General features: G+C 40.3%; 1 protein-coding gene across 1 annotated transcript in view; it reads right to left on the bottom strand.

Moving 5' to 3' along the window:
* Positions 1 to 8,962, bottom strand: part of LOC134314833 (regulating synaptic membrane exocytosis protein 1-like) — a 92,795-nt gene extending 83,833 nt beyond the window's left edge. The window contains exons 1-2 of the mRNA XM_062995592.1: positions 8,375 to 8,962; positions 3,713 to 3,787 (exon numbers count right to left, since the gene is read on the bottom strand). Coding sequence (XP_062851662.1) covers positions 3,713 to 3,787; positions 8,375 to 8,541 — 242 coding nt within the window. The 5' untranslated portion in view covers positions 8,542 to 8,962. The remainder of the gene's footprint in view (positions 1 to 3,712; positions 3,788 to 8,374) is intronic.
* Positions 8,963 to 14,326: the final 5,364 nt, after the last annotated feature.

Here is a 14,326-nt window from a genome sequence, read left to right on the forward strand (position 1 = left end):
GGTGGTAAGCTAATACACATTGGTTGGGCATTGCACAGACTCAGTTTGCTATTTCTAAGGGGGAAAGACTAGATTGGGAGTCACCTCCATGCCTCTAAGTTTAACAACCAATAAATTAATTAGTTCTAGTGGGTAGACAGATACAAGTCTGGTGTATTTACCTCCCTTTTTATAGGAGCTACCAAACAATTGTTTTGCCATGTAAACTTTTAAATGCATATGTAATAACTGCGGAGAACTAGCGTGGCTGAGCAGTAAATTACCATAGTCCACTACTACTGGGATACAGGTTTCAGATTCCCAGCGGTTCTATTGGCCAGTCGGGCATCTACATACAGATATTGAGAGTTAATGCCCTACGATGAATTGGCATCCTGTTTGTTTGGTGTTACTAAATTGTGCGAAGTTAAAAAATAAAAATGATTTGTTGTAGTTGCTTTAATGTAAATTATATGAAAATCTAAATATAACTTTTATGAATGCAAAGCAAAATCTGACAAATAGGTAGTTTAAACAGCTTTGAGCTATATTTGTTTGTTTGATTATCAGGATTTTTTATTTGGTAAAAATTTTGTTTTACCTTTTGATTACATTCTTGACAGAAACGGTAGTTACTCGTTACACAAGGTTCATCAGTTAACAAGTTTTAACGTCAAACGCAGTCATGGGCAATTTTTGTATCTCCAATTCACCTCACTTGCATGTTTTTGAACTGTGGGAGGAAACCGGAGCTCCTGGAGGAAACCCACGCAGACACGGGGAGAACATGCAAACTCCACACAGAAAGGACCCGGACCGCCCCACCCGGGGATCAAACCCAGGACCTTTTTGCCGTGAGGCGACCCACTGAGTCACTGTGCCGTTTTTGTACTATGATGTTAAAGGGATCTTCTTAAAACCACACAGTCTGGTAAAGTAAGTAAATTGGTGAGTGTGTGGTGCTTTGTGATAGCATTTTAAATGCATGTTTTTGACTGGCTTCTAGGACCCTAATCTGAATTTTAAAAAATCATTTTAAAGCTTTTTTAAGCTCTGAGATGTCTGTCAGGTCAAAGAAAGGTCTAGAATAGTACAAATGTCATGACATAGTCCACTATGGCTAAAAGCTGTCTTAATGGAAAATGAATAAACATGAATGAATAAGAAGCTTCTTTAAATGGTCTTCTAATGTCCTAAAAGTTTGCTTCCAGGGCATGCACAGAAACACAAACAATTCATTGATTGATGAATGCAATTTCCTAAAAGCTGGTGTGTCTAAAGCTTTCCTTAAACATTACTTATAATGAAGATCTGAATGAAGCTGTTGGGACAGTGGATGAATACTGAGGTGAAACAAGTTTTGTGGAAAAACCTAAACTGAAATTGAAGCTTTTAACAACAACTTTTACACAATCATGATCATTTGTGATCATTTGGAAATTGATACAGTATTCCAGATATTTACACTTGTGGCATTTAGAAGACGCCTTTTGTAGAAAGCAACTTACAAGTGTAAGTAAATACAATGCATTAAGTGCCTTGCTCAAACTCCCAACACTGAAATCTTGGTGTTGGTGGAGCTTGAACCAGTGACCTTCTTATCACAAGTCACATACCTCAACTCCCTTGCAATCATAGTGCATAGTGCAGTACCCAGAGACCCTGGGAACAATGCAGACATACACCCTGAAAATAGTGCTAACCCATCCCGGGTCAGCACACAGATGGACTCCCGTTGTGTTAAAAAGCATTTCTTTACAGTTTTTAATGTATTAACGTGTCTGTTTATAAACATTTTCATGGCATTACAGCTGACCACATCCGGAACGTCTGGTAAAAGCAATTTGGCCTCTAATCCTAAACCACAAGTCACCAGTTAGGATTTCCTGTAGCACTTACAGAAGGAAGACAACACAAAGAGCGAGATATTTCATGTCTTTAGCTGTTCATTCAAAACAAGGGCAAAGTTGGGCACATAAATATTTTAACGTGGCATAAATATTACTCTCCTGAGCATCAAATGCACAGATACAAATACAGGAACCTTTATGTCTGTATTTACATTTATATTAAGAGTATTCAGCAGAAACGTCTATTCAAAGCAATTGTGACCAAATACAATACAAGCAGTTTACATACAAGCTGTTTAAAGGCCCCAAAGTGGCAACTCCAATTACTTATTGCTCATTGTGATTGCTTGTTTTCATGTTAAATGTCCACATCTTAGTAGAAGATAACATAAACTGGGCAGGATGTGGCTAAACACCATGACATAAAGCATGTATGTGCACTCATAGCTCTCCCTGATACAAAAAGAGTTATTACTTTCACTTTCATTATTGAAGCAGTAGCTCCCTCATTAGCATCATAATCATTTTAATGGCCTATGGTTGCATTCCACTCAAAATTTATATGCCATGATGAAACATCATAAAAGCAGAGCTGGCACAGCCAACAGTTTTGCACTCACACTTCGCTACACAGATCAGCACTGTTTAACTCAAAGCTCATACACTTTAATGTTCATTCATTTCATTTTTCTAATTGCTTCATCCTGGTCATGGTTGCTGTGGGTCCAGAGTCATCAGGTGACAATGGGCACTCTACAGAATGCTGATCCATGCATCTGGAGAGCATCCCAAACTCCCCAAGCACAGGAACAGGAAACAATACAAACCAGATCCCAGTAGCCACTCCAGATCATTGTTTGTGCATGTTTATTTTAGCTGTTATTTATAGTTTACAGGAGCTAGCATGGGCCTACGTCTCCTAATAACCAAACAAAATGTGTTGCGACACATTTACAATATCACCAGTAGTTAATTCATCTGCAGTTTCAGCCACACTAGCTCTTCTGGTGATCCATACCAGACACCATGCTTCCTGTCCTTCGCCATTAATGAATCTCGGCAGCCCAACTACCTGGCTTGTCCCTAGCTGGACACTGGCAGTTGGTACTCACCACCACCACTACTGTCTGTGAGCACCCCATGCTTTAATGATGATTTGGCCCTTATCAAAGTCGCTCAGGTCTTTATGCCTGATCATATATGCTGCATTCAACACGTCTACTATGAGTATCTACCATCAGCCCAACATTTAATATCCCTGAAAATGATGCACAATTGTTACAAAACAGGTATTTTTAAGCACATTTTGAGAGAATGGGTGTTAATGTTTTGGCTGATTAGTGTATACCTGTGATTTAGCCCACAGACAGCTATTTCAAAGCAGTTTAGAACCACCATGAACACCTTATCAACACCTTTTAACCATTTAAAACCAAGATGTAGCATAAATGCCATTATGAGGCATGAAAGAAAGGAACCACACACCTGAATGTTACCCGTCATTCATATAAAAACAAATATTTTCTCTGATCATGGTGTACACTTTTTTATGTATGTATAAATCTATCATGTATGGTTCATGCTAGCCCAGATTATTTTCCAGAGACTGTTTTAAATTACTAAACCCAAACCACATTTAAAGCACTTAGCAAGACTATGTCCAGAACTAAGCAACTTCTTACAGTACAAATCAACTGAAATATATTTATTGTTTATTTACAGAGTAAATAAACTCAGAGGAAAAAAATCAAAGACAATAAAAGGAAAGATCACAGCTCTTTGTAAGTGACAAACCAGACCACATTTTCAACTCCATCAAACACCTCCGAACTGGAAGCATCATTTATAACCAATAACTACGGCTGAATGAACATTTTACTTACCTGATGTCATTCTGCTGTGGGGGCTTTTTGTTCCCAACCAGATTCACTGTTTTTGCTTGTATGGGCTTCTCCTCTCTGTAAAATAGGACATTTTGTTTAGACGGTGACAAAAAAAATCTAAGTGAGAGTAAAGCATTCTGAGCAATATTTACATTTACATTTCAGAGACGTTTTTAACCAAAGTGACTTACTGTACTGTGACAGTATATTATCTGAGCAATTGAGGGTTAAGGGCCTTGCTCAAGGGCCCAACAATGGCAACCTGGTGGTGGTGGGGCTTGAACCAGCGACCTTTGGATTACTAGGTCCAGTACCTTAACCACTAGGCTAAAACTGCCCCTATTTAAATGTTATACCTCTGAAAGAATACACACACAAGCATCAGTGAAGATTGTCCTGATCTAATTTTTTCTGAAGCTTAAATAAATACATGTTGTTATAGCCTAACTGCTGCTAAGGCCTTGCACATCAGTAGTTCTCCCTGTGTCTTTCCTTCACAAAACATTAGTGTATAAAATAATTAATGAATACTGAATAATGAACCCTGCACTCCATAATCTGGTTCTGAAATCAGTATACTTTGTCTGTTAACCATACGTTGGGTTTTCGGATTTATCCTGATATATGATCAAGTATCAGGCTCTTCTACAACAGCATTTTACACTTTAATATAACACTTTATAGCCAAATATGTCTAAATATAGATGCCTGACCAGTTGATAGCACCGCTGTGCACCTTCAAGGTAAAATAAGTGTTATAAAATACAAGTGTCTTTCAAAACTTTTTGATAAAAAAAAGCCTTAAATCTGTAGCCAAGGATTCATTCTTGAATTCCTGAGTCAGGCCTCTAAACTGGGTTATTGTTTGTTCTTTAATGAACATGAGCAGCGTTCATAAATGGAACACCTCTCAGTCCTTGTATTCTTATGAAATAAACGAAAGATTCAACAACGCCAAACCTGAAGATGTCCAAAAATAGACTTCTACTGTTACACCCCCCTCCCGTTCCCTGTTTTTACATCAGAACTATTTCAGTGAGCTCGTGCTATCACTAAGAACTGTATTCGTCTTAAAAGTAGCACCATCTGGTATAGTACATGTTGTAGTATATAATTAATTGTAAAGCCCATAACCAATTAATGGCACTTAATGTATTATTTATTAATTATCTGTTTCACAATATAGAGCTTGTTCCCCTTAACATGTATGGTTATGGAAAGTGCATCTCACAAAAATACAAACTAAAGGCACACTTTAAGTTAAAAAACCAGAGACAAATATAGAGTCAAATATAATGTTCATGATACTGTACAGAAGCAGCTGACTGTCAACAATGTTTACTTATCTTATTGTGCTTTCATTTACAATAGTGTACCAATGCCTATATAAAATACATTAAAAATTAATGTACTTAGATGTTTTAAAATGTTTACAGGTCTACTAATAAGTCTGACAGGTTTAATTAAATCTCATCAATTCAACTGAAGATAGTGCAGAGGTACCGTGGAACCAGAGTTCATAAAAGTTTGTTCTTCTCCTCGATTTATGGCATTTACAGGATGCTTTTATCCAACGTGGATTAGAATTGAAACAGAATACAATCCAAGCAACTGAGGACGAAGAGCAATGCTCAAGGTCCAACACTGTCTACCTGACAGTGGGGCTTGAACCAGTAACCTTCGTCTTTATTTATTAGTTCTTTCTGCTCATTTTGTTCTTTTTGTTACTGCTCAAACAGTGATATTATCAAACTGATGGAGCCCGGACGTTAGGAGTCATGTCTCTTTGCGCAGCCTAGTTTGTTCAGCAGTTGGGGCACGGAGGCACAGCATCATGTTGATTTGTCAACTTTTCTTAGCTGACAATCAACTGTGCCTTGTGTTCCTCTGCGCTGCCTAGTTTGGCCGGCAGATGGGGCACAGAGGCTTGGTTGCATGTGATCTATCAATTTCTCCTGACTGACAATCACTTGTGCCTTAAAAACGTTAAGTTAACTTCCATGTATATCATGTCTTATTTACTATCCCCTTCTTTGGCACACTTGCATTTCTCTGAGGCTGTGGGGCCGGCCCATTCGGTCTAGTCCACTTTTCTGATATTCCCATAAATCGACTGGTATGCACAGGGGAGTGCAAATTGGTGTGGTAAAGGTTCTGCTTGAGTTTTGCTAGCAGGTTCAAGTGGTTCCCAGTCATTTCCGACATTTCTGAGGGAATGCTTTCGTGTATGTCATTTGATATTTTGTTTTTAATAATTTGTCTGCTTATTTATTGGCAATAGTCCTTTTTTTTGTTAGTGGCTTTTTTTTTTTATCTTAACTGTATATTTACAGATGGATTCTATTTCCATCCCTGCAGGTTAATTTGATAATGTAAACCTGTCCGGTATCAAAACATACTTTCATCAATCAATATTAAGAGCCTGATATAAAAAAGGGAGAAAAATGGGACTAGGGCAGTGCTAGTTTTATTGTAATCCTTCAAAGTGTTTGTTCTGACAGAGACATTTGGTGGCCATCTGTTACACTGAGAACAACATTTAAAGTTATACTTTTTGGTGCACTACTGTGGAGCTGATTACTTAAAAATTAACAAATAAAAAGAAAACGAACCGTTTTCTGACCATAAATTGTAGAACTTAAAACAATGTGGAACAAGGTGCATGCAGAAGGTGGATTAGCTGAAGTGCCAGTATGTGTAAGTAACACAGCCATACACTGGCACCCATTTCAGTTTACACCCTGGCACTGGACCCACTGTAACCCTGACCGGTATTAAGTGGTTAGAGTAAATGAGTGAGGAATGATTTATACTTTTAATAGCTTAGTTTGCTCAGTTAGTGTCACAGACTGTGTTGGAACTTTGCTGCTCAGAGCTCGCAGTACATTTAGCTGGTTTGATCAAGCCCTGCATGCACACATACTGTAAAAGAAGTACAGTATGCACTCTGTATGCACTATGTGGTATTGCAGTATGAATGGTTGATTAGCCAAGCTCTCTGAAATACATAAAATATAAATGGAGGCATACTTAAGTGTCTGTCAAAATAATGTAAAGTGCATTAAAATAATACTTAGTTAACTAAGTTAAACTGAAATAGATGTATTACAATACACTGTACATAAATTATTTAGAGCAATGGGATTATACACAGCATATTAATAACTAAAAAGACATCATGACCTTTGTTTATTCTTAAAATAGTATATATTTGCTATTTGGACAGCACATAGTGTCTTAACTTGCTGGCATGGGGCACTACACCTTTCCTATTTATTTCAGTACTGCTCCTGATTTTACTTTCACTGTAAAAATCTTATATCTTATGGCTTTTCATTCACACAGGAAATCTGTCTCTGGATTTCAAGTACAACTGTAGACTATAAGAGTAACCATTCACTGAATGGGTTAAAAACCAGTCTGACCGTCACGATGACGAGGCACGGGGATTTTAGTCGTGACAAAGCAAGTGGATACTATTATTTGATACCGGTTACACGTCCAGATGTGATGAAGACCTATTAATAAAAATAGAGAACCCTTCCAAATGTATATCCCCGCCTGCCTGGCGACTGTCTTTATTCATAACCGGTAAATGAACTGTGCGTAACATTCCAGCTGTTTAATGTTGCACTGTGTATAACCCAGCATGTGTAAATCCAGGGATCAAAAACATCTGGACATATATGTCAGAAATAGTCTGTTCAATAAGTTTACTAACAGATAATTGAGATTGTTGTGAGCTCGGTGCGGTAATATTACTTAAAAGCGATTGACAATAGACTGAACCTGAATGCACCTGTAACTGCAACTGAACCAGGTGCCATTTCATCCTTTCACATGGCACTTCCGGGTAGATTAATCTACCCAGCCTGTATAATACTGCTATCATACGCTTTAGACTGAATGGCTCCATATCTGACTATGGACTACAGATTTCTTGTTATGTTATGAAGCTCATGGTGCTTCATGGCATAAAAAACACCAAACAAGACTCTGGTGCATCTTTAGCGTCATCCCACAGAATAGAATAGAATAGAATAGAATAGAATAGAATAGAATAGAATAGAATAGAATCTTTACTGCCACTATACACAGGTACAATGATTTTTTATTTTTATTTAATTGTACCTGTGTATAGTGACAATGAAGACTCTATTCTATTCTATTCTATTCTATTCTATTCTATTCTATTCTATTCTATTCTATTCTATTCTATTCTATTCTATTCTATTCTATTCTATTCTATTCTATTCTATTCTATTCTATTCTATTCTATTCTACTCTATTGCTTTACATTCCATTCTATGTGGGATGATGCTAAAGATGCACCAGAGTCTTGTTTGGTTGTATTGTGCTTTACAAAAGTGTTCAGTCTACTAAGATCATGTAAGCACCATGAGCTTCATAACACTATGTCTATAGGTAAAGCACCCAAAATGAGCGTACACACACACACACACACGCTTGCGCGCTTGCGCGTCCACCCACCCACCCACACACACACACACACACACGGCGCAGCAGAGCAGAGCAGGTGCATGTGTTTTATCAGGATGGCAACCTGATAAACACACAGGACTCAATCTAGGCACTAAACCCACGGCAGCACTAAGTTCCTCCTGCAACAGCTGTTCAAAAAAGAACCGAGCTTATCCTTACTTGAGCATGGCCTGCTCCTTGGCCTCCTCCTCCCGTTGCCGAACCATCACAGCCATGATTATGTTCCTCTCCTCTTCTGTGAGGTGGCTGAGGTCCGGCAGCTCGGGCATCGACGGCGGCGCAGTGGGTGGGTGAGGGCCGCCGCGGGGCCCCACCGAGGCCGACATGTTTTTGCCGTTCCTGGGCGGACTCGTGTTTCTGTTGCGAAAGCTGCGAAACCCCCGCTAATCACGACATGGTCCGCGGGCTCAGCGGCGCTTCTCGCAGGCGTTGCGGAGCTTTCATGGTGGCGGAGCGGCCGCCGTTTGCGCGTCTCTTCTTATAACGACTCGTTTTCCTCTCTCGGTGTCCCAGCACCCCCTGTACCCCAGTGCTGAACGACCGACCGACCGCCTTCCTGCCTCTCCCCTCCGTCTTCCCTCTGCTGTTCCAGTTATCGGTAGTCCATATCTCTTCCTCCGCGGTGAGGGAATCTCTGTGTTTATCCTCCAGCTGGAAGTACAGCCAGCTCCCCTCTGCCCGGGCTGACGCTCAGGTTTAATCCGTGCGCCGCTTTCTGCGAGCCGGTGCCGCCGATGCCGCCGCTGTCAGGGAGACGGAACAGTCAATGGGACCGCAGCCCCTCGGGCGCGCGCATCCTCAGCACAAGAACGCGCGCAGCACTCGTTTGAGAATGGGGCTCGCGGTGCGCGCGCCGCCTCTCACCGCCCGTCGTCCAATCATGGCTCTCCGGAGGCGCGCCTTGCCTTCGCCTCCAGATGCTGTGCGCGCACACGAGAGCGGCACCCGTGCCTATAAGTAGCTACAAGCGTCATCCGTCAACGTAAAGCCATTGGCGTGGATAAATTCAGGCTGACAAAAAGCATAGCTCTCCAAAAACTGGTGTGAACAGCAAAGCATGGGATTATTCACTGATCATGAACGGTGGATAGCATCCTAGAAAAAAAAATAAAGGGTTTTTTTTCTATTCTTAATTAAATATTGAAAAGCTGTATGGATGTAAAATAGATGTGAAATGAAAAAAAAAAATAGCACGTCGTGTTTGGGACATAAAAATCACAAAATTATGAGCTGAATTGAAAAGAAAATAAAGTTAGTGATTTCAGGACCACGGTCAGGGCCTTTTACTCCAAACCACATCTGCTTTCCATATTTAGAAAAAAAAGTGTATGGTCCCCGTTACTGACTTATTTACCTCATAGCTTAAGGAAGATTATCTTTAAGGGTGGATATGTTTTTGAGTGGTGTCATCCCTTGCAGACACAGTGAAATTGAATTGTCCTTGCACTGAACCTTTTTTGTTGTTGTTGTTCTTGTCGGGTATTGGGAAATGTGAATATCTATGTATGTATGGTTAATTCTTAATGTTTTTTCCCTTTTGTAATTAAGCTCTTTTGTGGGGTCTCAGGATTTTTGGTGAGGGGAGAAGCAGACATGGGGATCATAATGATTTGATAATCGATTTGGGGTGGGCTGGGGTTAAATACATCAGTTAGTTTACGATTTTGGATGTTGTGCTTATTGTATAGTGGTATGTAAAAGGCGCTGTATCTTAATTTATTTTTTATTTATTTTTATTTATTATTATTATTTTACTTACTTTATTTATGTAATATCTGTTCTGTATTTTACAGTTGTTCTTCGATTACTGTGTGTAATTCATGTCTTTTGTTATTTGCAAAATCAATAAAACCTATGTCAAAAAAAGAGTGTATTTATTTATTAGGATTTTAACGTCATGTTTTACACTCTGGTTACATTCATGACAGAACAGATAGTTACACAAGATTCATCAGTTCACAAGTTTAATGTCAAACACAGTCATGGACAGTTTTGCATCTCCAATTCACCTCACTTGCATGTCTTTGTACCTGAGGAAACCGGCGCGCCCGAAGGAAACCCACGCAGACACGAGGAGAACATGCAAACTCCACACAGAAAGGACCCTGACCGCCCCACCTTGGGATTGAACCCAGGACCTTCTTGCTGTGAGGTGACAGTGCTACCCACCCATAATTTAGTAAGTTAATTAAATGCATGTAAATGTTTAATTAAATACACAGAAGGGAAGCATATATTACATCGTTGGTGTAAAATAAATAAATAGTTATGCTGCAACCAACCCAAAGGTAACATATTTTGGTGGTATATAACTATGAAACCAATACATTTATAACCTCACAACTGTTGTATAAAAATGTGTGTTTGGGTGGATATTTAAAGGTGCAATGGGGAAAAGATTACAACGTTTGTTTGCTTCTTGGTCCCACAACAGCAGCTGTTTTCTATGCAGGAGCACTGAGGTGTGTCTGACAGCTTCTTATACTAGAAACTATGAGATTGTGGCGGCATTTATGTTGTGTGCCTACCTTATAAGTACAATATTTTGACAAAACTTAAATTAGCGTAAGACACTACTTTATTTTTTTGAGAAAAACAACAATAGTTTATTCAATACCTCAATGTAATTTGTACACTGTGTATTAATATACTGTATGTATGTATGTATGTAGGTAGTGTGTGTCAGTACTTTTAAACCTCAGCCTTTTACCCCAAGAGACTGTCATTAAAACTTAGAATGCCTACTATTTATAATGTACATAATTGTAGCTAATTCTATTTATGTTACCTTACCCACCCATTTAGAGATACGATATAATTGGTCAATTTTACTGTAATTTGGGTGGCATGGTGTCTAGCACTGTTGCCTCACAGCAAGAAGGTCCTGGGTTCGATCCCCAGTTGGGGCGGTCGTGGTCCTTTCTGTATGGAGTTGCATGTTCTACCCGTGTCTGTGTGGGTTTCCTCCGGGTGATCCGGTTTCCTTCTACAGTCCAAAGACGTGCAGATAGGTGAATTGGAGACACAAAATTGTGCATGACTGTATTTGATATTAAACTTGTGAACTGATCTTGTCAAGTTTCTATCATGAACTATGTAACCAAAGTGTGTAAAACATGAAATAAATAAATAAATACTTTAATTAGAAATTGGTCTTTTATTAAATTCATATTGCTTGGCCCTTTGAAAATTTATAGCTGGACTACATCACGGCACAAATATTCTTCTTAGCGACAACAGAGGGCGACAAAGGACGAATTATTTGTGAGATGTACAGTATGTGTATATATAAACACATAAATATTACTTTTTAATGGTTTGGGTAGTAAGGACACTAGTTGTTGCAGTTTTGCAAGTGGAATATATATATATATATATACAGTGTATCACAAAAGTGAGTACACCTCTCACATTTCTGCAAATATTTTATTATATCTTTTCATGGGACGACACTATAGACATGAAACTTGGATATAACTTAGAGTAGTCAGTGTACAGCTTGTATAGCAGTGTAGATTTACTGTCTTCTGAAAATAACTCAACACACAGCCATTAATGTCTAAATGGCTGGCAACATAAGTGAGTACACCCCACAGTGAACATGTCCAAATTGTGCCCAAAGTGTCAATATTTTGTGTGACCACCATTATTATCACTGCCTTAACCCTCCTGGGCATGGAATTCACCAGAGCTGCACAGGTTGCTACTGGAATCCTCTTCCACTCCTCCATGATGACATCACGGAGCTGGTGGATGTTAGACACCTTGAACTCCTCCACCTTCCACTTGAGGATGCGCCACAGGTGCTCAATTGGGTTTGGTCCATCACCTTTACCTTCAGCTTCCTCAGCAAGGCAGTTGTCATCTTGGAGGTTGTGTTTGGGGTCATTATCCTGTTGGAAAACTGCCATGAGGCCCAGTTTTCGAGGGGTGGGGATCATGCTCTGTTTCAAAATGTCACAGTACATGTTAAAATTCATGTTTCCCTCAATGAACTGCAGTTCCCCAGTGCCAGCAACACTCATGCAGCCCAAGACCATGATGCTACCACCACCATGCTTGACTGTAGGCAAGATACAGTTGTCTTGGTACTTCTCACCAGGGCGCCGCCACACATGCTGGACACCATCTGAGCCAAACAAGTTTATCTTGGTCTCGTCAGACCACAGGTCATTCCAGTAATCCATGTTCTTGGACTGCTTGTTTTCAGCAAACTGTTTGCTGGCTTTCTTGTGCGTCAGCTTCCTTCTGGGATGACGACCATGCAGACCGAGTTGATGCAGTGTGCGGCGTATGGTCTGAGCACTGACAGGCTGACCTCCCACGTCTTCAACCTCTGCAGCAATGCTGGCAGCACTCATGTGTCTATTTTTTAAAGCCAACCTCTGGATATGACGCCGAACACGTGGACTCAACTTCTTTGGTCGACCCTGGCGAAGCCTGTTCCGAGTGGAACCTGTCCTGGAAAACCGCTGTATGACCTTGGCCACCATGCTGTAGCTCAGTTTCAGGGTGTTAGCAATCTTCTTATAGCCCAGGCCATCTTTGTGGAGAGCAACAATTCTATTTCTCACATCCTCAGAGAGTTCTTTGCCATGAGGTGCCATGTTGAATATCCAGTGGCCAGTATGAGAGAATTGTACCCAAAACACCAAATTTAACAGCCCTGCTCCCCATTTACACCTGGGACCTTGACACATGACACCAGGGAGGGACAACGACACATTTGGGCACAATTTGGACATGTTCACTGTGGGGTGTACTCACTTATGTTGCCAGCTATTTAGACATTAATGGCTGTGTGTTGAGTTATTTTCAGAAGACAGTAAATCTACACTGCTATACAAGCTGTACACTGACTACTCTAAGTTATATCCAAGTTTCATGTCTATAGTGTTGTCCCATGAAAAGATATAATGAAATATTTGCAGAAATGTGAGGGGTGTACTCACTTTTGTGATACACTGTATATATATATATATATATATATACAGTGTATCACAAAAGTGAGTACACCCCTCACATTTCTGCAGATATTTAAGTATATCTTTTCATGGGACAACACTGACAAAATGACACTTTGACACAATGAAAAGTAGTCTGTGTGCAGCTTATATAACAGTGTAAATTTATTCTTCCCTCAAAATAACTCAAAATACAGCCATTAATGTCTAAACCACCGGCAACAAAAGTGAGTACACACCTAAGAGACTACACCCCTAAATGTCCAAATTGAGCACTGCTTGTCATTTTCCATCCAAAATGTCATGTGATTTGTTAGTGTTACTAGGTCTCAGGTGTGCATAGGGAGCAGTTGTGTTCAATTTAGTAGTACAGCTCTCACACTCTCTCATACTGGTCACTGAAAGTTCCAACATGGCACCTCATGGCAAAGAACTCTCTGAGGATCTTAAAAGACGAATTGTTGCGCTACATGAAGATGGCCAAGGCTACAAGAAGATTGCCAACACCCTGAAACTGAGCTGCAGCACAGTGGCCAAGATCATCCAGCGTTTTAAAAGAGCAGGGTCCACTCAGAACAGACCTCGCGTTGGTCGTCCAAAGAAGCTGAGTGCACGTGCTCAGCGTCACATCCAACTGCTGTCTTTTAAAGATAGGCGCAGGAGTGCTGTCAGCATTGCTGCAGATATTGAAAAGGTGGGGGGTCAGCCTGTCAGTGCTCAGACCATACGCCGCACACTACATCAAATTGGTCTGCATGGCTGTCACCCCAGAAGGAAGCCTCTTCTGAAGTCTCTACACAAGAAAGCCCGCAAACAGTTTGCTGAAGACATGTCAACAAAGGACATGGATTACTGGAACCATGTCCTATGGTCTGATGAGACCAAGATTAATTTGTTTGGTTCAGATGGTCTCAAGCATGTGTGGCGGCAATCAGGTGAGGAGTACAAAGATAAGTGTGTCATGCCTACAGTCAAGCATGGTGGTGGGAATGCCATGGTCTGGGGCTGCATGAGTGCAGCAGGTGTTGGGGAGTTACATTTCATTGAGGGACACATGAACTCCAATATGTACTGTGAAATACTGAAGCAGAGCATGATCCCCTCCCTCCGGAAACTGGGTCGCAGGGCAGTGTTCCAGCATGATAAT

The sequence above is a fragment of the Trichomycterus rosablanca genome, chromosome 5 (assembly GCF_030014385.1).
Source record: "Trichomycterus rosablanca isolate fTriRos1 chromosome 5, fTriRos1.hap1, whole genome shotgun sequence".
In the NCBI taxonomy this organism is placed as follows: Eukaryota; Metazoa; Chordata; class Actinopteri; order Siluriformes; family Trichomycteridae; genus Trichomycterus; species Trichomycterus rosablanca.